Source organism: Rhea americana, unplaced genomic scaffold, assembly GCF_003343005.1.
Source record: "Rhea americana isolate MKP2758 unplaced genomic scaffold, rheAme1 scaffold_54, whole genome shotgun sequence".
NCBI lineage: Eukaryota > Metazoa > Chordata > Aves > Rheiformes > Rheidae > Rhea > Rhea americana.
Genome location: NW_028186690.1, coordinates 1859367 through 1881673, shown reverse-complemented (window position 1 = coordinate 1881673; position 22307 = coordinate 1859367). Strand labels below are relative to the sequence as shown.

The following is a 22307-nucleotide window of genomic DNA, read 5'->3' as shown; positions in this document are numbered from 1 at the left end:
GCAACATATGACCTTGAATTCACTTCTTTAAAAAAGAAAACACATACACACAAAATGTGAACTCTTYCATCCTGAGTTAAATATGAGCAAAACTGACAGGACTTGCTTAAGCACATTGGAATTCACATCTTAATGAGTAAATAGTCATCCAGGAAAATAAAGAGCCTCCTTCACRTTGCTTCTTCTTTTCACAAGTACAAAATGAATAATCCAACAACAAGTTAAACAAAACAACCTTCTTTTTTTCTTTTTAACACCAACAGTTGCCCCAGAAGATCCAAGCAGAAAGGTGGATGGTGACACCATTATTTTCTCAGATGTGCAAGAAAGATCAAGTGCTGTCTATCAGTGCAATGCTTCTAATGAATATGGATACCTGCTAGCAAATGCGTTTGTGAATGTTTTGGGTAAGAAGCAATTTTTTCCATTTTTTAATCTTCACACTATTCAGTTGTTTTCTCCTGTTGCAGAGATTGCATGCCCAAAGCTTTCTTTAGGTCTATTAAGTGTTCCTTCTGCCAAGATCCRTTCTTCAGATAAGCCCCAAAGAGGATTCAGCTAAATTCCATCATAGAAAAGATTTTGTAAATTGCTATTGCAAAGGGATGTGATTATGCGTTTGTCTCAGAGGCCTCCAAGAGTGCTTTTCTAGGTAGGAGATATTATGAACTCTCTATTTTTTTTCCTCTGAATTTAATAAAACTAGTAGCAAAATTCTAGGCAGAAGGAACTCTTAACAATTCCTAAAAGAACTAGCAGGTCCTTCAGTTGAGGATCACTGTCTTTTAAATGAAAGAACTCCTTCTGAATCCAAGATTTCTTTCAAAAAAAGCAGATATTTCACCAAATATACATTCTAGCTTCTTCCTACTTACAGATTTAGGAATGTATAGTTCAGACTGTACCCAACAATTCCTTTCCTTGAAATACATTCTGTTTAAAATTTTCCAAATGAAATTGTTTGTCTTGGTGCACATCACTATTACTTGTAATCAGGGAGGAAGCTTTCTTTTCAACAAGAAAATTCTCCTATACTARAATTTCTTCAGGCTAGTGGCAGCAGAACATATTTGGACATGGACTGAGATCAGAAAAATGTTAACATATAATTCTTAAGGGCATTCTTAATGTCTTAGTATCTTGTATTTTCATCTTTGTATCTGTATGCAGATTATCTTTGTCTTTTCAGCTGAGCCACCAAGAATTCTAACTCCTGCTAGTAAACTGTATCAAGTCATTGCAAATACTCCTGCATTGCTAGATTGTGCTTATTTTGGTTCACCTAAGCCTGAAATTGAATGGTAAGCTATTGTTGTGTTTAAAATATGTTAAAAAAGCAATCATATCTATATTTAAATATTTAAAACTTTAGAACTGTTTTATTGTATTTATCTTTATTTGATGTTAATACAATACATACTTAACGTAGCAACAGTTAAGTTGTCCCTACAGAGTTTTCTTTTCAGTATGTGATTCTGTCTTTAGCATCTTTAGATTCTGTTGTAGTCCAAATTTGTGTTTTCTGACAATGAAATTTGATAGAATTAAAGTATGATGTTGGATAATGATATTACTTTTAATATAAAGGTTTAAGGGAGTGAAAGGTAGCATCTTGCGTGGAAATGAATACGTTTTCCATGATAATGGAACCTTGGAAATTCCGGTGGCTCAGAAGGATAGTACTGGTACATACACGTGTGTAGCAAGGAATAAATTAGGAAAGATACAAAATGAGGTGCAGTTGGAAGTGAAAGGTAAGAAATGACTCATTGTTTCATCACAGGTTAATACAGAATTTCAGACTTTTAAAATATCTAATAGTGATCTTAAATTTCAGATCCAACAATGATAATTAAACAACCAGAATACAAAGTGATTCAGAGAGCTGGCCAAGTTTCATTTGAGTGCACAATAAAACATGATCCTACTTTAATACCAACAGTCATATGGTTGAAAGACAATGGAGAGCTGCCAGATGACGAAAGGTATGGACAAATTAATTTCTTTTATTTTTATTTTCCAGTTTCTTGTGGTTGCTTTTTTTCCTGGTCTTTTCTGAAAGACTTGTATYGAAGAATATCGATAAATATCATCACTGTCACGTATTTGGTGACTAAAAGCCGTTTTTATTATGGATACAGTATTAAGATAGAATTCAAATAAAATGAGGTGTAAGGATTTTGAATGTGCAWATTGATAATGTGTATCAATTGTAAGGAGAAGATAATTGGCATAAGAAGCCAAACTTCTGGATGGAAGAAATATTTTGCTGTAGATAGCAGAAAATTAAAAATAGATTAAACATATCTGGAAATAAGAACATATGAGAAAGAGAGGAAGTTACTGTGGGAAAATGGTTAATAGTAATGCAGAAAAGGCTGTGATAGCCCCGTAGTTTACATTCATCTCTAAATGTTTGCTGAAATACACAAGTACCAGGGTTTTAACAATATTTTTATGCAAATTTCCTATAAAAGTACCAGTTATTGAAAAATCAGTGGCTGAATTTATTGTATTTACAGGTTTCTAGTTGGTAAAGACAACTTGACCATTATGAATGTAACTGATAAAGATGATGGAACGTATACTTGCATAATTAATACCACTCTGGACAGTGTTTCAGCAAGTGCTGTGCTTACTGTTGTTGGTAAGAATACTCTAAAACTTTGTAATAGCAGAACTGTGTTTAATTTCTGTTAAATTTGGAAACAGTATTAGATCTGAGATGAAAAATGCAAMCATAGTTTTGGTAGCTAGGGTAGAACAAAGCAAATTTCACCTCTTTGTATGCATTACATTAAAAAAAATAATAATAGTCTTGCTCTCAAGTTCACCATTGACTCAGCAACTTATAAAACAGTTCAGATAACACAGTTTCATGCTGCATAGGTTTTTATTTATACCACRCCTGAGATAACAAAGAAGATAAAATATTTGAACATAAACAGGTTATCACAAGAACTTTGTTGGCTGCTAAATTCTGCTGCAGAAAGACTGGGCGTGCTTGACTTTAGGATTTTTCAAGGATTTCCTTTGTAAATTAGTTYTCTATGTTAAGTTTCTATCATTGCAAATGCTGGTAGAATGTGTTATTTTGCCCCTGCTCACAATCTGTAAGAGTCTTAAATAATWTTCTGCATGATTCTTACCTAATGAAGTTAAGTTGAACTGATATTCAACCTAAAAGTTGAAGTCAAGTACACTTGTATTTTAAAATTACATTGTGATCGTATACCTATTCAGGAGTGACATACATCAAACATCTAATATTTGTTTACAGATTTTTAAAAGATTGTTACTTTGTTTATTTTATTAAAGAAATTRGATAAAATATTAAAGAATATTTGTATCTCTTTTCAGTGAAAAATCACCAGTATATGATTTAAAGTCAATTAAATTATATTTTCCTCTATTAATTGTAGTCTTTAACTATCTGCAATATTCTCTTTAGCTACTAACTGATTAAACCATTTATATTAATATTCTTTTCAGCTGCTCCCCCAACTCCAGCTATCATTTACGGTAAACTAATGCAAAGTTCTCTTTCTACATCATCTGAAAGACCTATTTCTCATTTGCCTATTGCGAACTGCAATATCTTTTTTTTCCTTTTWTTTTCCTTCTGTGTTTCTGTGTGTGTGTGGGTGTGTGTAGTATCATTCTCTTTTAYCAACTGCTTCATTACTGGAGTACTAGACTTTGGAATTGTAGAATCAAAGCTTTGTATTTTAGCAAATAAATAACTTGCGGAATTCAGTTATTTTTAATTAAAGTTGGTTGTGGTGTGGGTTTTTTTCCATACTGAACGCTGTAACGCAAATTAGTTATAAATGTGAAAAAAAAAAGATTCAAAAGGAAAATTCACATCTTGATTTAAAGCTAATTCACTGTGAAARATCTTGTACTATACAAATTATGGTATATTTTTCTACTGCCTTCAAAGACAACTTTATAGGTGTGGTGTACTTTATTTCATAGTTTGTCTTGATTTTTACTTCACTGTAGAAGTGGATAGGATGGTATTGCCTAATCAACTTGTGCCTGATGAAATTTCTGATATAGATTTTTAAATTAAAGTTACTCTATCAAAAAAAAAAACTATTGGTCACATACAGTCTTTAATTTGATGACATTTTCCTGAATTTACATTTGAAGATACAACATAGTATGCCTGATTCTGAAAACAGTTTAAAGTATGAGTAACTTGAGCACATTTATATAAGTTCTATCATGTTCAGTTTAAATGCTTATGTATATTTAAATGAACCTACTCGTTAGTTTTGATTTTGAGTAGTAATTCATATAATAAATTATTTTCAGCAATTTAGAATGGACGTTTATATCTTTATACATGATGAGGATGTACATTAACAGCTCCTTTGATATTTTAGGGTTCTTAAAAAACCCGCAGAAAATAAATTGCTTAGTGACTACCAGTTACTTTCTATTTGCACTACATTTGTTTTGAATTCACATGCAAGATATTTGTAGTGATTCTGAAACAGCTTCTCTAATGTCAGTGCTTCTTTATTTTTCATGTTTTATTATTTTTAGTTACAATAGATTACCATTCATATTCACTAAACATGCATTTCATGTTTCTTTGCTTCTCCTTACAATTCAATCAGATGTAGATAAAATCGAACATAGTCTTGTTTTTAAGTTAGTAAGTTAATAAGTTTCCAGATACATCATTTCTTCTTCATTTTATAACAATTGCATGCTACTGGTCRTTAAATCATGCTTACATAATTAAAGTAGATCTGCATTGCTATGTTATTTTAAATGTTTTGATTTGAATATAAAGATTGTTTTGTAGAAGAAACTACATATTCTGGTCTGAGTATTTACTTTGCGTTCATTTGATTTATAGCTCGGCCAAATCCACCGTTTGATTTGGAATTGACAGGTCAGCTTGAAAGAAGCATAGAACTCTCGTGGATCCCAGGAGATGAAAATAACAGTCCAATTACAAGTATGTTTGTCTGTATTTATTGTAACACTCTAAAATTAACTATTCTTAGATTCCAATGAGTTCTGAGATAAATATTGTGTGTAGCACATAAGAATGGCAAATTCATTCACTACACTTACCATTTATTTACCTAACTAAATTTGCTGATTGTTCTCTACTATATAGTCAAGCAGAAAGATTTATTTTCTGCCCTGAAAGCTGGGTTTTTAATCCAAAAAACTATCCTAGCCAACTGTAAACATAGAAGTTGGCACTGACATGAGCTTTTTCTGACAACTTCGAGTCTTACAAATACATACCAAGTAAACTTACTAAGTGCATGGAAAGTTACTCCTATGTGCTTCTGAAGGAGAAAGAGATCCTCTCTTCATAAGAGATAGTACTAGATGATGTTGACTCATGTCAGAGTTTTTCTGGAAGTGAGATATTATACTCTGAAACATAAATTTGAAATTTGAACTTCTCCTATTAAATAATGCTGATTTTAATTACAATACAGTTCCAATTGCTCTCTGGTTCCTTGAGTGCCTGYGAGAAAAATTTGCTTCAAAAGTAAACCTCTTACTGCAGCTCTTATCACTTCAAAGTATAGGTCAAGACTCAAGGATAGCACTTCACAATGAATGATCCTTTTACACAGGTAATACAGTTTACATGCTAGAATTTATCTGAAAGCTCAAGTAGAATAATTTTCTTTGACATTTCATATGAATTGTTCTTCTACAGTTGCAGGCAAAATGCCAAGGGAAGCAAGAAACACTATGAAAACTTTGATGGTGCTTGTCTTTTTTTTTTTAATATAAAATATATAACCTTTCAATGAAGAGGATCATCAAGAAAGCATTGTATCCCAAAACCTTTATGTGTGAGCACTGAAAAACAACTRTAACTCAGTAATTTGGGGTCAGTTCTCCATCCTTCCTCCCACTCAGATCAGGATTAAATCTTCCAGCTTTAAGCCCAGAAGCTTATACTTAGTACTAGTTAGACATCTTGGATCCTCAAATAGTTGTGGATCACTGCTAGATGAATATGATTTCTATATATTATCATCAATTTTCTTCTAAAACCAATTTCAAGAAGCCCTTCATAATTACCTTAGAAGTACAAAGAAGATATATTCTAAGTCATATTCCAGCTTCTTGTACCTATCTATAAATGAGATAGGGCAAAATTTTCAACATAGCACCACAGACATTTGATGCTGGTCTAAAGTTCAAATATCTAAACTTAAGGATATGTGGAATGTACTTAGACTACACATTCTTCTCCCCTTTCTTTACTATATCATACTAACTTTTGTTAAGGATTGCAGAAAATACCTAAGAGCAAGAGGCTTTTTTGGGTCTTCCRCAGCTGAAGAAAATGCCCTTTTTTCTTTGATAATGATCATCTTTTTGAGGTTCTACAAACTCATTTATCCCAGAGGATATTCTACAGGATTGAAGCACAAAGCCCTGACAGCAATCGTAGTAACGTTCACACCAAGAACTCACAAGAAATTTAGTTGCTGTGCATACACCCCTTGGTTTAATTTGAAAATACGGAATATTGCACCAAAAACCTCCCTCAAGTATTGATTCTTGACTTTAAATAGTTCTTTACTAAAATGATCCTATTAGGGAAAATGGAATATTCAAGTAATTTTAGTATTGTATAGATACTTTATTGTYAGCTTCATACAACTAAGAGCAAAATACTGCTTTTACATCAAAATTCCATTGTTCCACTTCATTGTGATAGTTCACATGTTCCTGTTACATTTAAATCCAGTACCTGAGAGAGAGCTCTTATAATAGCATGTTACCTGACAGTTTGCTATGCTAGTAAGAATACTAAATAATAAAAAGAGTGTTTCTATTACATTTCTGTGTAAGCRCTACTCTTGAGATCCAATTTGTAGATTTTGGGTGAGTTTTGTGTTCTCAGATTTCAGTTTTCATGTTTAAAAAAGATTGATTATATTGTTCTGTTCTGATTAGCTCATTTAGAAATGACTCTGCGTATCTTGGAGTGTATTGAAGATTTTGACAAAAAAGCGGATGCAATTTTTGTTCATAGATTTTGTTATCGAGTATGAAGATGGRCTGCATGAACCAGGGGTATGGCATTACCAGACAGAAGTTCCTGGGACTCAGACAACAGTACAGTTGAAGCTATCTCCATATGTCAACTATTCATTCCGTGTGATAGCTGTCAATGAGATTGGTAGAAGTCAGCCGAGTGAACCATCTGAGCAATACTTGACAAAAGCTGCAAGTAAATAAGYATTCCCATTTGTGAATGTTTGATTTATATTTTGAATGTCAGTGAATTTGCTTGGAACRCACACAGAAGTCATCCTTTTCACATGTAAATATTTAATTTTTAGACCCTGATGAAAATCCTTCCAATGTCCAAGGGATAGGCTCAGAACCTGATAATTTGGTGATAACATGGGAGGTAAGCTTGGGTTTGGGGTTTTTTTGGTTTACTTTTAAGTCTGAGTAGCATTTCTTGTAGAGAAATAACACTGATTTAACTGTGAATACCTCATGATAAGCTATATTTATTTCTTGTTGGAAACATTTTTGAAAAGGAATAAAAAATCCAACATTTTCCTTTGTTCACTTTCAGGGAAAAGATGAATGTATTATCAAAAAAAATAYTTTTTTCAAAATGCCATATTTTCATTGAGTGATTATTGTTTTCTCCAAGACAAGTCATTCATTTGGTAATACTGGATGTTTTTCTGCTTATGTAGAAAATCTTGAATGTGTAAATTGTAGTTTATCTCAAGCAGACTCTTATATTTAGATTAAATTCCAAAGTAAAATCTTAAATCTCTCCTCAACTTGTGTGTTAAAATAAWTTTTTTTGCATTCTTCTGCTACAGACCCTTGTGTCTGTCTTGTCCTTACCATCACGACAGGAGCTCATGAGAGTCGCATAAAACCAATTTCCCACCCCAAGGAAGAAACATTCTCTAGGGAACATGGTTTATATGGAGTTGGTATAGGTCTGTGTTTCCTTCTTTAAATTCTGAATAAATATCTGAAAAGAAGATATTTATACTGAAATCATACTATACGGTTGCACAGTGATTAGCCAGTCTCCTATTCAAACCATTTTACATGATTTTTACTAATGAATGAAAAGCAACTGAACTATACTCATGTCAAGATTAAATAGTATAGCTTGAGAATTTCAGCAGTGTTTCTYGGTCATAAAACATAGTGATAAATTTTCAGTGCAGTTGTTTTAAAAGTACTTTGAAGCGTCTGAAAAACTAAAGTCACAAAGGAAATCTTTTTTACAATTTCATTTATTCTTTTCATTTCAGTCTTTAAAAGGTTTTCAGTCTAATGGACCCGGGCTTCAGTACAAAGTCAGCTGGCGTCAGAAAGATTTTGATGATGAATGGACTTCCGTTRTAGTTGCAAATGTATCTAAGTATATTGTGTCTGGTACACCAACTTTTGTTCCCTATGAGATAAAAGTACAGGCTTTAAATGACCTGGGATATGCTCCAGAGCCTTCAGAGGTGATTGGACATTCAGGGGAAGACTGTAAGTTTCCTAGAGTGACTCAGTTTTACTAACAAAAAACAACTAAATACATAACCTAGGTGGGATTTTAAAATATTGAAATATTGAAAATTGAGGATAGTAGATACTTTTTAAATTAAATTGAAGTAATTTGAAGATAACARGGCTTTATAAAACACTGTAGTATTAATCCTGAGGTCAGCTGTGTAACAAATAGGAGCAACATTTTAAACTACTCCTTGAATGAAATGCAAAGAATCTTTCTGAAAAAGTATATTCATATGGTGTCGAGTTCTAACTAGGTATTTATTACATCCTTTCYACACAGTGCCAATGGTTGCTCCAAGCAATGTGCAGGTTCATGTTCTTAACAGCACATTAGCAAAGGTGCATTGGGACCCAGTTCCACTAAAAACTGTCCGAGGGCATCTTCAGGGGTACAAAGTAAGTGAAACCAGAAGCTTTAAGTTCCTTGTCTATTAAAATAGATCACTCTCATATATGAAATTATATCCATATTGGCATACTGATATCTAAGAGGATTCTTCATGCTTTCCAATGAACTAACGAGTTTTGCTGCCATGAACAACATTGATAAGATTCAGTTTAAAGTTCTGCAAATTTTCAACCTTTTAGTATTAGTCTTCTATGATATAGTTATTGAAGAAAAACAGATGTGCTTGCAGTTGACTTGGAACTCATTATATAGATTAAAAAATGAAGACACTATTACAAATCTTTTTTCCAAAAAGGTATTTAGAGGATGAGGAGAAATGGTTGCTGTAGAAATCCCTTCTGGGTCTGATGCTAYTGAATGTCAAGATCACTCATCTTTTGCCATTGTATGATTAACAGTATCTTTAATTGTGACTAACTAGCAACTTACTAGCTGATGCTGGATGTTTTGTCTTTTTGAAAAGAGGCCAGGAAAAAGCTYGGTTTAAAACAGGGAATGGTAGGAAATTGCAGAAGGTTTATAATGCGTGTATAATTGAAAGAAGTTTAGTGTAAGTTTAATGTACTGACTTTGATAACTGAGAAGGCTATGTTGGAAACAAAAGGCTGCAAATAATACAGAATGGGAGACAGAAGAACTTCAGAGTAAGAAACTGGGGAATTTAATTCCTTGGGAGATCAGAAAAAATTTGACGAAATGAGTTGCTTTGGAGGTTGCACTAGAAGTCCAGCTGAGGGAACTCAAGAGTGGAAGCTGCAGGACCATGGTAGACTTCTTGCAGAGGGGAAGGTGGAATGTTGAGAGCACTGTGACCACATATGCAATAACAGAAGAAAGTATAATATAATTACTTCTCTATTTCTCTGCAAGTGTACTAATAAATATATTCCAATCATACAAATCAGTAACACAGGCTGAACTAGGTTACTTTACAGGCTAATTTGGACTATTTCTGTTTAAATGCAAGGCCTGATTTAGAGAAAAAGAAATTTATGTCATAAGATGGAGGACTAGCATTCTGGAGTGCAGTTATGTTGAACCCAAACTTGAGTGCCTAACATCTGGTTACCAAATGAACATGAACTCCTGTTACGTGGATGTCGCTTCCTGGCACAGAATATCACTGTGAGAGATATTTGCGGTAGTTTCTGYATGAGCTGGCATAGGTATTTGTAGTTAGCATAGTGCTCTGCCCTAGATGATAAACCCTGCTGAGAAYGTGCATATCAGCATGGTGTTACATATACAAATGGGCAATCARAAGAACATACATTATACAAGGATCAAAGAATTAGAATTTAATGAAATTAATGTTTATTTTTAGTCCAGTTACAGCAATGCTAATGCTCATAATCCCACCAAATTTCTGTTAAAGATCATTAATAATATAGAAAAAGCCGTAGACACAAGCAATTGGCCTAAATGGAATCGTGATTTTACCCATTTATATTACTTTATCAGTTTTCATGTGTAATCACATGTGCATACATACACAAAAATCTATCCTGTGAAAAATGAATAATGGTATATTTGAGAGTAACATTTCTAGGCACAACACAAGTCTTTTTAAAGACAACTGCTATTGTCTTTCCAAAAGTTATGGTAGGGATACTGAGTGGTAAAGAGAGGGTAGTCAAGGAGATTCCAGTAATTACTTGTGAGTTTCTGGGAAACTGAATCAGCAAAATGGACACCGAAATCAGTCACCTTTGTACTCTGATCTTATCATATAAAAGCAGTCTTCCTGCCTGTCACTCTGTAATTGTAACATCAAAGTCCTTTCATAACTTGTCTGTTTTTCCAGCCTAGAGAAATCATTTTGCTTCTTTCACATTTAAGAAGATCAACTTGACTTCCACATCACAAGGAATATAGCTGCATGGCCAGGTGCATGACATCTATTTATGTAACAAGGTGGCAGAGTGCAGGTTGCTTTAGAAGCTATACAGGCACCTTAGTGCAAGAACGGACAGTATGAATACCTCTCAGATGGGCTTGCTAGCATGAGAGCTATCAGGTACTAGTGCAGCTTCAAACCAGAAATTGTGTCAAACTGWTAATAAGCAAAACTGGCAAGTGCTGATTTTTATCCACTCATATAGACATGATCATTTGTGGACAAGGTCTGTTTCTAGCACAGCAAAGGTCTATGCTGCTTTTACCTGAGTTTATTAAAATTTCAGTTGTTTCTGCCCATAATTCATGAATATTCATGGAATTTTTAATTTGCAAAATTGAAACACCTCTATGCTCATTGTAGATTTTCTTTTGTCTTTAGGTTTACTACTGGAAAGTGCAGAGTCTATCCAGAAGGAGTAGGAGGCATGTAGAAAAAAAGATCCTGACTTTCAGGGGAAATAAGACTTTTGGAATGTTGCCYGGACTGGAGCCCTATAGTTCTTACAAGCTAAATGTTAGAGTTGTTAATGGTAAAGGAGAAGGACCTGCAAGCCCAGACAAAGTATTTAAGACCCCTGAAGGAGGTACGAAATGAAAAAGCTAGAGAATAAATAGTGTGCTATATTCAGAAACAGAAGGCTAAGAATGTAATTGCTGATTTAGCGTCTTGTCTTAGTATAGTCATATTCTTAATAATTAATAATTCTTGAGCTATTTTAAGGTCATCTGCTTTGTATTTACTATGTATTCTTCTTGTAAGTTCCCAGTTCACCCTCCTTTTTGAAGATTACTAATCCAACATTGGACTCTCTGACTCTGGAGTGGGGTTCACCTACTCATCCAAACGGTGTTTTGACATCATATATACTGAAGTTTCAGCCAAGTAAGTTGTTAATAAATCTCTAACTCTGTCTTGGGCTACATGCATCTGAAATAGTAATCTATCTTTTAAAAATAAATTATATTAAATTTATAATGTGCAAAAGGTATAATACTCCTATAATTTGCATTGTAGAGGCTAATTTTTAAAAGATTAGTATGTTGACAGTATAGATGAGCCTTTTTGGAAAACCTCACATGCTCACGTACATGTTTAGGATATTTTTGTTTCTTTCATTTCTTCAAACCATGCTTCACAGAAAAATGGAGGTAAAGTCCTACATATAGCTGACAGCTAAGTTAGAAGCAAGATGCTACCACTGATAAAGCTTATGTTCTAGCTGTGAAGAAAATACTATTATAAGTAGAACAAAATACATCCAGTTCTATTGCTATCTGCTTTTCCAATTTTCATAGTCTTTTAATTTTCAGATCAAAAAATAATAAATGTAGTTTTATAAGAATCTTTAATCACAGGACCATTTGCCGATACCAGAAAKGTACAAGCTTTAAATTAAACATGCATTGTTACCATTCAGCTAATCATTTCCTTAGAATCCACATGCCACTGTTTGTTTGCTGTGCCCAGAAATTTGTCAGCAGTGACGCTTGAAATCATGAGTCTCCTGTACATGGAATAAGTTCAGGCAGTTTATTCTTTTTCCACTTAACAACTTCCTGTGTTCTTTGGCATAAGAAAATCATGTCAGTATTTTTATTCCAAAACATACTGAATTTATTCTTAGTTAATTCAGAGTCATTAATTACCAGTGTTTCAAAAGTGTATTAGTTCAGATGATTTGATGTGGACTCAGTTATCTAGGATTCAGATGTTCAGTGTCTGAACGCTTTTGCTATCAGCTGTGTCCAAATGCTGGCATACCCGTGGATATTCTCAGTATACATTTCTTACAAGAGTGGAAGCTGAGCTTAAAAAACACGTAAGTATTTCTTGTCTCCATGTTAAATTTTTGCCCCTTGCATAGATCCTATTTACCCCATACGTGACTTTCTTTAGAAATTGTAAATTATCATTCATATTATCTGAAATGAACCACTGTTCAGCAAACAAACAAGCAAAATCAAAAGATGAAACCTGATTGAACACAATGGTATTTTTTCTAACTAACTCTGTTTTTTTTTTCTTGTAATAACAGTTAACAACACACATGAATTAGGTCCCTTGGTAGAGATAAGAATACCTGCCAACGAAAGCAGCTTGATATTAAAAAATTTAAATTACAGCACACGATACAAGTTTTACTTTAATGCCCAAACATCAGTTGGATCAGGAAGTCAGATAACTGAGGAAGCAGTAACAATTATGGATGAAGGTAAGATGGGTATGTATAAAGACAATCCAGTGAGTTTTAAAAAAATTGAGTTTTATTTAAAATGTTACTACTTTTTTGGTACATTGAGGAAATAGTCTCTATTAAAAGTTTTTCTAGCGCTTTCGTAACGTTAGTGTGCACTAATGAAAGATTTAAAATAGTTTTTAAGAAAAGATGTGCAAAGGTTTTCTACTGCAGCAGAAGCACAAAAGACACATAAAACCTCTTCATTTGATATAARCCTACGAGATCTAAGATTCTGTCTTTTCTAGACTTGACGGTATCCAGAAACTTTCAAAGTTTGTTTCATGTAACTTTACGTTTTAAGTGGTTTTCCTCCATTCACCTATTCTGCTTCGATGACCTCTTCTGGTCACAACAAAAATACTTAAATGATGCAGTTTTATGGCTAGTTGAGAAAATTATTTCTCTTTTAAAGTATGCAATAGCTTTTCTAAGATCTAAATTTTTACCACAGAGCTGGCAATAACTTGAAAAATTGCAGAAATAAATTTATCATCTCGGGCCTCAGAGAACTGGTGATATTGTGTAATGTTTAAAGAATCTTAATTTTGGTGTTTGATTTTATCACTGTTGATTTTTACATTTGTAGCCACTATAGATCTGAGATTTTGTCCATTTTTTTGATGAAGATGTTATTTATTTAAGTAAGAAAATTCAATAAAAGAAAAGTAATTTAAATCAAGGGGAAATTTAGGACATTAACATTTTATGATTTTGCACATCTTGATATTAAAAGCCTATTTTGTTACCATCTTTTCATGTGTTTTTCATAGTTAGTAAAATTACAGTTTATTGCAATTGCCATAGCTAGGTTGATATGCAGTACAATATCTCTAATGCTATATTAAGGTTGTATATGAACTGTATTTATTTTAAACCATGAATTTTAACAAGCATGAAAATAAAATTTAATAAATGCATGTATATTAACTTTTTGTCTTGTAATAGTCTGTCAATGTTCAGCATAAGTGTATTGTTTCTAATTTATTTGAATTAGTACATTTTATTCAGTCTGCATGCTTTTATGGTTTATAATGAAATTATGTATGTATGTTCCCTGTGGTGTTGTATCTAATTATATAGTGTTCCTATTTTTGTTTTCCTCCATTAAAGCTGGTATTCTCCGTCCTGCTGTAGGTGCAGGCAAAGGTAAAATAAAACTGCATGATTTGTTAATGTGTGGATTTTTGCAGTGTTGCTAACGGGGAGACTGCAGTGGTAAGGAGAGGACTGTATTTTAGTATACAAAATATTAATCAGTACTGAGAGGAAACATATATGATAAAAATCCAAAATACTTGTTAATACCTTTYATCTGTTTATTTTGCCACTGAGTTCCAGGGGAATTCATTAGTCTTGCTTCACTAAAGTCTAATTATTTCTCAACGTTTAACAGATGTATGTCACTGTCATAAATATTCAGGGTCCAGGTGCACTAGCACTGATTAGCCAGGGTGGAAAAAATGGCAGTTTTAGAAAGGATTTTTTTTTTACTGTGTGTGCCATGTGCATTTTTTTTTAAAGAAGTAGATTCTCACTGCTGATAAATGCTATCCATTTGATCACATTTATTTTATTTATAAGGCAACTGTGCATAGGACACAGATAACTGACAACACCCTCTATGTGCTTCTCAGTTCAAGTATCAAATTGAATACACAGGCCGATGATTTCATGCTCTTTCTTAGGTTCATGAATCTTGTGAGTGTACATTTGAGAATTTTTCATTGATTGAAACATATCATTTTTCTTCTCGACTTTAGTAATGCTCAGTTTTTTGTGATACGGTTCTCTTGTCAAATGTGATATTATTCATATTCTTGCACACAGTTTTTATGCATTTTGATGACTTTATTGTGAGAAATAAAGATAGTCCTGAAGACTTCTAAGTAGTTATGAACCAGAAAGGTGTCTTGATATGTATGTATCATTTTACTGCAGAGGTGTCGTTAACACCTATGAACATCCATGTTTCAGGTTCTCAGACTATAAAAATCTCAATTCGTATCTGTGCATGAGTATTCCGTCTGACATTTCTTTACAAACTTGAAAGAAACAGCATGAACCGTATTATACATATTTTTCCTACTTGATTATTAGGTATTTTGAATAATAGAATTTAAATAAATTTGAATAATTTGAATAAAAGAATTACACTCATACAAGTGAATACTGGCTAGTATTCAAACATCACTTCCTCCAAGCTCAAGAGTGGTGCATCCCTTTGAGTAAGAAGTGCAGCAAAAGGGGCAGGACACCTGCATGGGTGAGCAAGGAGCTCTTGGCCAGATTCAGAGAGAAGAAGAAAGTACACAGAGTGTGGAAGAGGGGACAGGCTACTTGGGAGAATTACAGGAATGCAGTCAGAGTATGTAGAGATGCAGCGAGGAAGGCTAAGGCCCACTTGGAATTGAGTCTGGCAAGGGATGTCAAGGACAACAGGAAGGGCTTCTTCAAATACATCAGCAGCAGGAGGAGGACTAGGGAAAATGTGGGCCYRCTVCTGAAYRGGGSKGGGGCCCTGGTGACAAGGGATACAGAGAAGGCAGAATTACTGAATGCCTTCTTTGCTTCAGTCTTCACTGCCAAGGGCAGCCCCAAGGAATCCCGGAGCCTGGACATGAGGGAGAAAGTCCAGAGAAGATAAGACTTTCCTTTGCTTGAGGAGGATAGGATTAGAGACTTGGGCAGGCTAGACATCCACAAATCCATGGGCCCCGATGGGATGCACCCACGGGTACTGAGGGAGCTGGCAGATGTCATTGCCAGGCCGCTCTCCATCATCTTTGAGAGGTCCTGGAGAACTTGAGAGGTGCCTGAGGACTGGAAGAAAGCCAATGTCACTCCAGTCTTCAAGAAGGGCAAGAAGGAGGACCCAGGCAACTRTAGGCYGGTCAGCCTMACCTCCATCCCTGGAAAGGTGATGGAACAGCTCATCCTGGATGTCATCTCCGGRCATATGGAGGAAAAGAAGGTGATCAGGAGTAGCCAGCATGGATTCACCAAGGGGAAATCCTGCTTAACCAATCTGATAGCCTTCTCTAATGGAATGACTGGCTGCGTAGAGGAGGGGAGAGCAGTAGACGTCATGTACCGTGACTTCAGCAAGGCTTTTGACACTGTCTTCCATAACATCCTCCTAGGCAAGCTCAAGAAGTGTGGGTTAGACAAGCAGACAGTGAGGTGGATTGAGAACTGGCTGAATGGCAGAGCTCAGAGGGTTGTCTTCAGTGGTGAGGAGTCCTGTTGGAGGCCTGTGGCTAGTGGCATCCCCCCAGGGCTCAGTACTGGGTCCCATCCTGTTCAAACTATTCGTCAATGACCTGGATGAGGGGACAGAGTGCCYCCTCAGCAAGTTTTGCTGATGATCCCAAGCTGGGAGCAGTGGCTGATACACCTGAGGGCTGTGCTGCCATTCAGAGAGACCTGGACAGGCTGGAGAGTTGGGCGGAGAGGAACCTCCTGAGGTTCAACAAGGGCAAGTGCAGRGTCCTGCACCTAGGGAGGAATAACCCTAGGCACCAGGACAAGCTGGGGGCTGACCTGCTGGAGAGCAGCTCTGCAGAGAAGGACCTGGGAGTGCTGATGGATGACAAGTTGACCATGAGCCCAATGTGCCCTTGCGACCAGGAAGGCCAGTGGTCTCCTGGGGTGCATTGGGAAGAGTGTTGCCAGCAGGTGGAGGGAGGTGATCCTGCCCCTCTVCTCAGCCCTGGGGAGGCCTCATCTCGAGTMCTGTGTCCAGTTCTGKGYTCCCCAGTACAAGAGAGACATGGAGCTACTGGAGAGAGTCCAGCTCAGGGCTACGAGGATGATCAGAGGGCTGGAGCATCTGCCCTATGAGGAATGGCTGCGAGAGCTGGGCCTCTTCAGCCTGGGGAGGAGAAGAGTGAGGGGGGATCTTCTCAATGTGTACAAGTACCTGAAGGGAGGGTGTCAAGGGGACGGGGACAAACTCTTTTCAGTTGTCCTGTGTGACAGGACAAGAGGCAATGGGCAGAAACTGAAGCACAGGAAGTTCTGCCTGACCGTGAGGGGGAATTTCGGAGCACTGGCACAGGTTGCCCGGAGAAGTTGTGGAATCTCCTTCTCTGGAGATATTCAAAGCCCACCTGGATGCAACCCTGTCTACCATGCTTTAGGTGACCCTGCTGAGYGGGGAGGTTGGACTAGATGATCTCCAGAGGTCCCTTCCAACCTTACTGATTCTATGATTCTATGATACCTGTGTGTATATATATATATAATGTATAAATGTATTTTATACCTAAGTGTATATAAGGAGATTTTAATATCAGAATATTCTAATCTATTTCTGGTAAATGTATATTTTAATGACAAGTCTTTCTTGCTGCTTTTTAATCAGCCCTGGTAGCTGGTAGGTCAGCACAGTACAGTAAAACTTGGGTGTAGTCCTGGACATTGTGACAAAAATGAAAATTAAGTTCTTATCATTTGTAGCTAGCTATAAAAACTCATGCAAGGAAAAATGGATTCTCTATGTGAAACTGAGGTCTAGTTATAGCTGTATCACAGTCCTTAGTTAGAAGAAAGCATCTTATTTGTAAGATCAGTTGGAGCAGCTTATGTTTCAGAGCTGTCAGTTTAGGTTCTCTGAAAACTTAAACAGATGCCTCCTTTTGGTTCCGTTCCATTTATGGTTTCGAAGAATTCATGTATTCCTTTAACTATCTAGCTCTTATACTTGCAATGAAAACTCTGCAACAGTAAACAGAATGGAAGCAATGCATGACATCTGTTAGGACATCTGAGTTGCTTCAATTTTCAGATGAATGTTCTCAGTGGTCACTTGTGTCAGCATGATTAACTGTTTCACTACTGATCAGGGACTACCAGGAAGGAAAAGGAGGATAATATTGCTAAGATCGAGTGCCAAATTATTTGGTCCCGTGAGTAGGTAGGTTTAGAAGACAGAAATACTCAGCCTACTTAAGAAGAAGCCATACCCAGCAGTGAATTTTTCTCCTCTGTCAAGTGCAGCAGAGCACTTGATAATCCATTCTTATTAATGTGGACCCAAAGCCACACCAAATAGAATATGAAATTTAGATATTTACAACTGTTTTGTGATCTATCAAAAACATCATCTCAGTTTTTGAGCAACTGGAATTACTAGAGTGATGCAGTTATCCTTTCTTTTTACAAGTTAAGCTCATTCATTCTGGAGGCTAAAAAGACAATAGGATCCAAATTCAGACAGCCAAAATTCAGTCAAATTTCTGTGCCTAGTGTTGTACCTGCCTCTGAAAGCCTACCAAGGACCAGTCAGAAACATTAGACACAAAGTCCTGGAAGAGTTCAAATCATTTAAACTTGGGCTAAGTATGCTACTTGAGACACGTTTCTCAGAGTGGAAAAAAAAAAAAGAGGGCGGAAGCAAATAACAGTACGTCTAAGAATCTTGTGGTGTCTCAGTATTCTTACTGTAGTCTGAAATACATTCCGTTTCTTGGCACTATACATATAGACAAAAGTGCCTGCGCACATACATGCACACAGTGTGCTTAGTCTTTTGTTACTTTAAAAATAACCAAGACTGCTGACTGCTACACTTGACATTCTTAACATTAGCCCCACCTGAGTTTCTCTGATCATAATGACTGCACTGATGTAGATATTTTAAAAAAAAAATCTCAATTTTTTCTAGATCAGTAAGTAGAGAAGCAAGCTTTGTTGCATTTTTCCCATAAGGTAAAATAACCATTTAGATGAAAATGTGGAATATGAGGACAAGGATAAAAGGTCTGGATAAAGGAATCATTTTTCATTACACCTTGAAAAAAMTTAGAGGGACAGAATACTACCGCAAACTGGAGACAAGATAAGGAAGAAGTTACTGTCTTCATTTAAGGTGGCCACTGTCTTAACCAAAAGATTCTTTGGACTAGAAAAGCTGTTGCATCAAATGACTGAAATACTGTGGATCTTGGCAAATGACAAAGAATTGAGTTTTGGTCTTCTCTTAGGCTCTACATTTCAGGGTAACTTAATGGGACAGGGGACATTCATGTCATTCTCTCACAAGCCTAGATTAGTAAATCGTGAGACATAGTATTTTCTGCTGAATATGGGCAAGCTCCCCTCTTACACTGTTTATACTCCAATTTACATTTCCTTTTCCAACTCTGTAATACTATGCATGACTTATAAAAATTATGACACTACAAATAAAAAAAAATGGKTTTAGTGACTTGTATTCTAAATGTATGTGTCTGAAAACTGTCTAGGTAAAATGCAATGCATATACCCAATATTATATAAGCAGTATGCATTGATACTACCATGATCTCCAGAGGTCCCTYCCAACCTTACCGATTCTATGTATTGACATCTGTCTGACAAGTATGAGCCAGATGCAAGAGAAGAAATTAGAGAGTAAGAAGCTGATTATATATATATAAAAAATAAATTACCCATCTCTTAATGCCAGTATATGGAATTTGCTCTTGTATTTGTCTTGAGGCTTGAATTTTGTAACGTAAAAGTTGTAGATTAAAAAACAAACAAACAAAAGCAAAACCCCTCTATGTTTGTCTTACAGATTCTAGCAGAATATCTTACCTTATTCCTTCATCTTTTCTTGTGTATTTTTTTCATTTGAATTTATTTTCCACATTACATATGTGGATTACCTATTTTTTTATGGTATATTTCTTCAGAGCTTTTCTCTCATTTGACACTATCCTTTRAATGTGTACTTATCACTTGCCATTATTCATGGGGATCTGGTGAATCCCATGAAACTTGCTAAAGTTTTGATCTCTCTTGAGAGAGARTATATCCTTGCTAAAATCCTGTCATGTCTCATGTCTATCCTACTAAAATTTGTTGAATCTGCAGCCCAGGTCTAACTGTGTTATTTGGAGGAACTGTGTTCCTGAAAGGGATGTAAGGTTAAATATACAAAAAGCATTAAAGAAGCATAGGAATTAATTAAAAGAAGAAGAAGAAGAAAAACATTACTTTGGACACAGGTCTCTTTCTCAACGATTGGCAAATGCTTGTATAACATATCTCACTACCAGAATGAAACTGCTGAGAAATGCCAACTAAATCTTGYGTTGCATCACAGCATGGTAAACAGAGCTGAATTTTCTGGAGGTAGCTGAATAAGAAGCTTTTTTTGTAAAAATTGTATTTTACTAACAATCCAACCCCACCTTTTTTAGAGTCAGTCTTTTTGATAACAAATCTAGAGAACATAGTGCTTTTCTGATTTAAATAAATAAATAAATAAAATKAAAATAAAAGTAGTTCTCCCAAACACAAAACTTTTCTCCCTTTTGGCAACTGACACTTGCACACTGAGACTTTCTTCCAGCTGRCAATTACACATCTTGCATTTGTGAAGAGTGTGAGGAAAGATACCAAAGAAAGAAAAGGTTATCTGTAATCAGTGGTGTAATTAGAYTGAGAAGACAAGAGGCTGGAAAAATTTGCAACAAGCTTTGAATACAACTATTTTGACTTCAGGCTTTCATCAGCCATGTCTTACATGTTACATGTGTCACAATTCATGTTGCAAATATGGCACATGGAACAGATTAAAAACAAACTTTGCAGGCCTGCTGGGAAAATAAGACCGATCAGTAGTGAAAAAKAGGAATAACAACAAAATTGATGATTTTGAAAATAGATATGCTACCGAACAAATTCATTGGTGTACTGTCTTCAATAATAAAAAATAGAACTTAAATTTGACAAAATATTACACAAGGATAACTGTACAAACAGCTACTGGTAAGAATCGGGTAAGAGTACACCTGAGAAATGTAAGCATAAATCCACTTGAGAGGATTTGGAAACTAAGACACCAAGAGAATGAAGACAGTTTTCAAACCCAACTTGTTACATGCACTTGCATATGCTGAAAGAAACTTACTACCTAGTAGGTATTAAATCTAGCAGACAACTGTTTAATCAGAGAAGAAGCTGGAAATCTGAGTTAAAAGAAAAAAGATGGAGATAAAATGCCATTTTTTCCAGGAAAGGTAGTTATTTACTGGAGCAATWTGCCAAGGGGTGTCAGCACCTGTGTATATTTGGAGTCTTTTGCACTAGACAAGGTAGTTTACTTCATCCACAAGTGCCTGGGCTTGCAGAGGGAGACGTTAGGTGGAGTTCTGGGACCTTTCTGTGCAAGAGTTGCACTACTGTTAATAGTTTCTCCTGGCTCTACCATCTGGTGACAAATATCAGTCTTATAGTTCTGCTGTGAGTCAGTTGTGTCTTGTGGCAGACAAAGGCAAAACATCAGAACATACGGGTTTGAGAAAACATRATTTAATGAAAGGAAATGGAACAAGTTATATTTAGCTTTCAACCCTGTAGCTTTCTTGCACAGAAAAAATACTAAGATCCTGATTGTACACCTGTTCCAAAGCACAAATGAAGAAGGATCTAGGACTCTGCACCCTTCTAAATTTAGAATTTGCTATTCCTTCTTCTCACTACCTTGAAGTGGCATAGAGAAGTAGGATCCCTTAAGTCACCATACTGTATATAATTGCATATTAGCTTCTCCATAGACCACCCTGGCTCTGGTATTTCTTAGTGTTTTTGTTGTTGATTTAGTAATCTGAATGTTTTTTTTTTCCTAAATCTGTGGTTTTCTATTTCATTTTTGCTGAGRTCATTTTAAAGAGTAAATAAATGTATTCTTTGTTATTTTTGGTTGGTGAAAAGCATTTGGGCTGATATGTAAAGCATATAAGCACAACTTACCTACAATGAATAACAGACAAAAAAACACTTTAATGATACAAACATCAAAGGTGGGAATAGTAAGTTTAGTTCTCATTCATCATTTCAATCTGTATTAGTGGAATGAAGTTGGTAAACTAGTACTGTGAAAATTTATAATTGCTAGAAAACATTTTCAAATGTATCCATCTATTAAGATGATATCCTCTATTATTTATCAATTAAGAAGATTTCATCTATTAAGATGCAATTTTTATTATTTAGGTSTTTTTAAAAAGACTAAGAAATTACAGTTTTCTGGGCACTGTACTCCTATTGTTTACTCTGTTTTAGTGGATTATATACAGGAGGGWTTTTTTTGAGAAAATAATTTAACTACATGGATACAAACTGTGCAGCACCACTTGGCTTGAGAACAGGGCTTTGCCTCTTTTATTTCCTAGTATATATGAAGCCATTGGAATTCTATTATTTGACTTTACTGAAGT

At 35.3% G+C, this 22307-nt stretch overlaps 1 protein-coding gene across 1 annotated transcript in view; it reads left to right on the top strand.

The window, feature by feature from the left end:
* NRCAM (neuronal cell adhesion molecule) overlaps positions 1 to 22307 on the top strand; it is a 58534-nt gene that overhangs the window by 21910 nt on the left and 14317 nt on the right. The window contains exons 11-25 of the mRNA XM_085318508.1: positions 264 to 407; positions 1190 to 1301; positions 1588 to 1754; positions 1838 to 1985; positions 2523 to 2647; positions 3493 to 3522; positions 4874 to 4975; positions 7037 to 7234; positions 7347 to 7417; positions 8298 to 8523; positions 8831 to 8946; positions 11238 to 11442; positions 11619 to 11741; positions 12895 to 13071; positions 14209 to 14244. Of these exons, the coding sequence (XP_085174634.1) occupies positions 264 to 407; positions 1190 to 1301; positions 1588 to 1754; positions 1838 to 1985; positions 2523 to 2647; positions 3493 to 3522; positions 4874 to 4975; positions 7037 to 7234; positions 7347 to 7417; positions 8298 to 8523; positions 8831 to 8946; positions 11238 to 11442; positions 11619 to 11741; positions 12895 to 13071; positions 14209 to 14244 (1980 nt within the window). The remainder of the gene's footprint in view (positions 1 to 263; positions 408 to 1189; positions 1302 to 1587; positions 1755 to 1837; positions 1986 to 2522; positions 2648 to 3492; positions 3523 to 4873; positions 4976 to 7036; positions 7235 to 7346; positions 7418 to 8297; positions 8524 to 8830; positions 8947 to 11237; positions 11443 to 11618; positions 11742 to 12894; positions 13072 to 14208; positions 14245 to 22307) is intronic.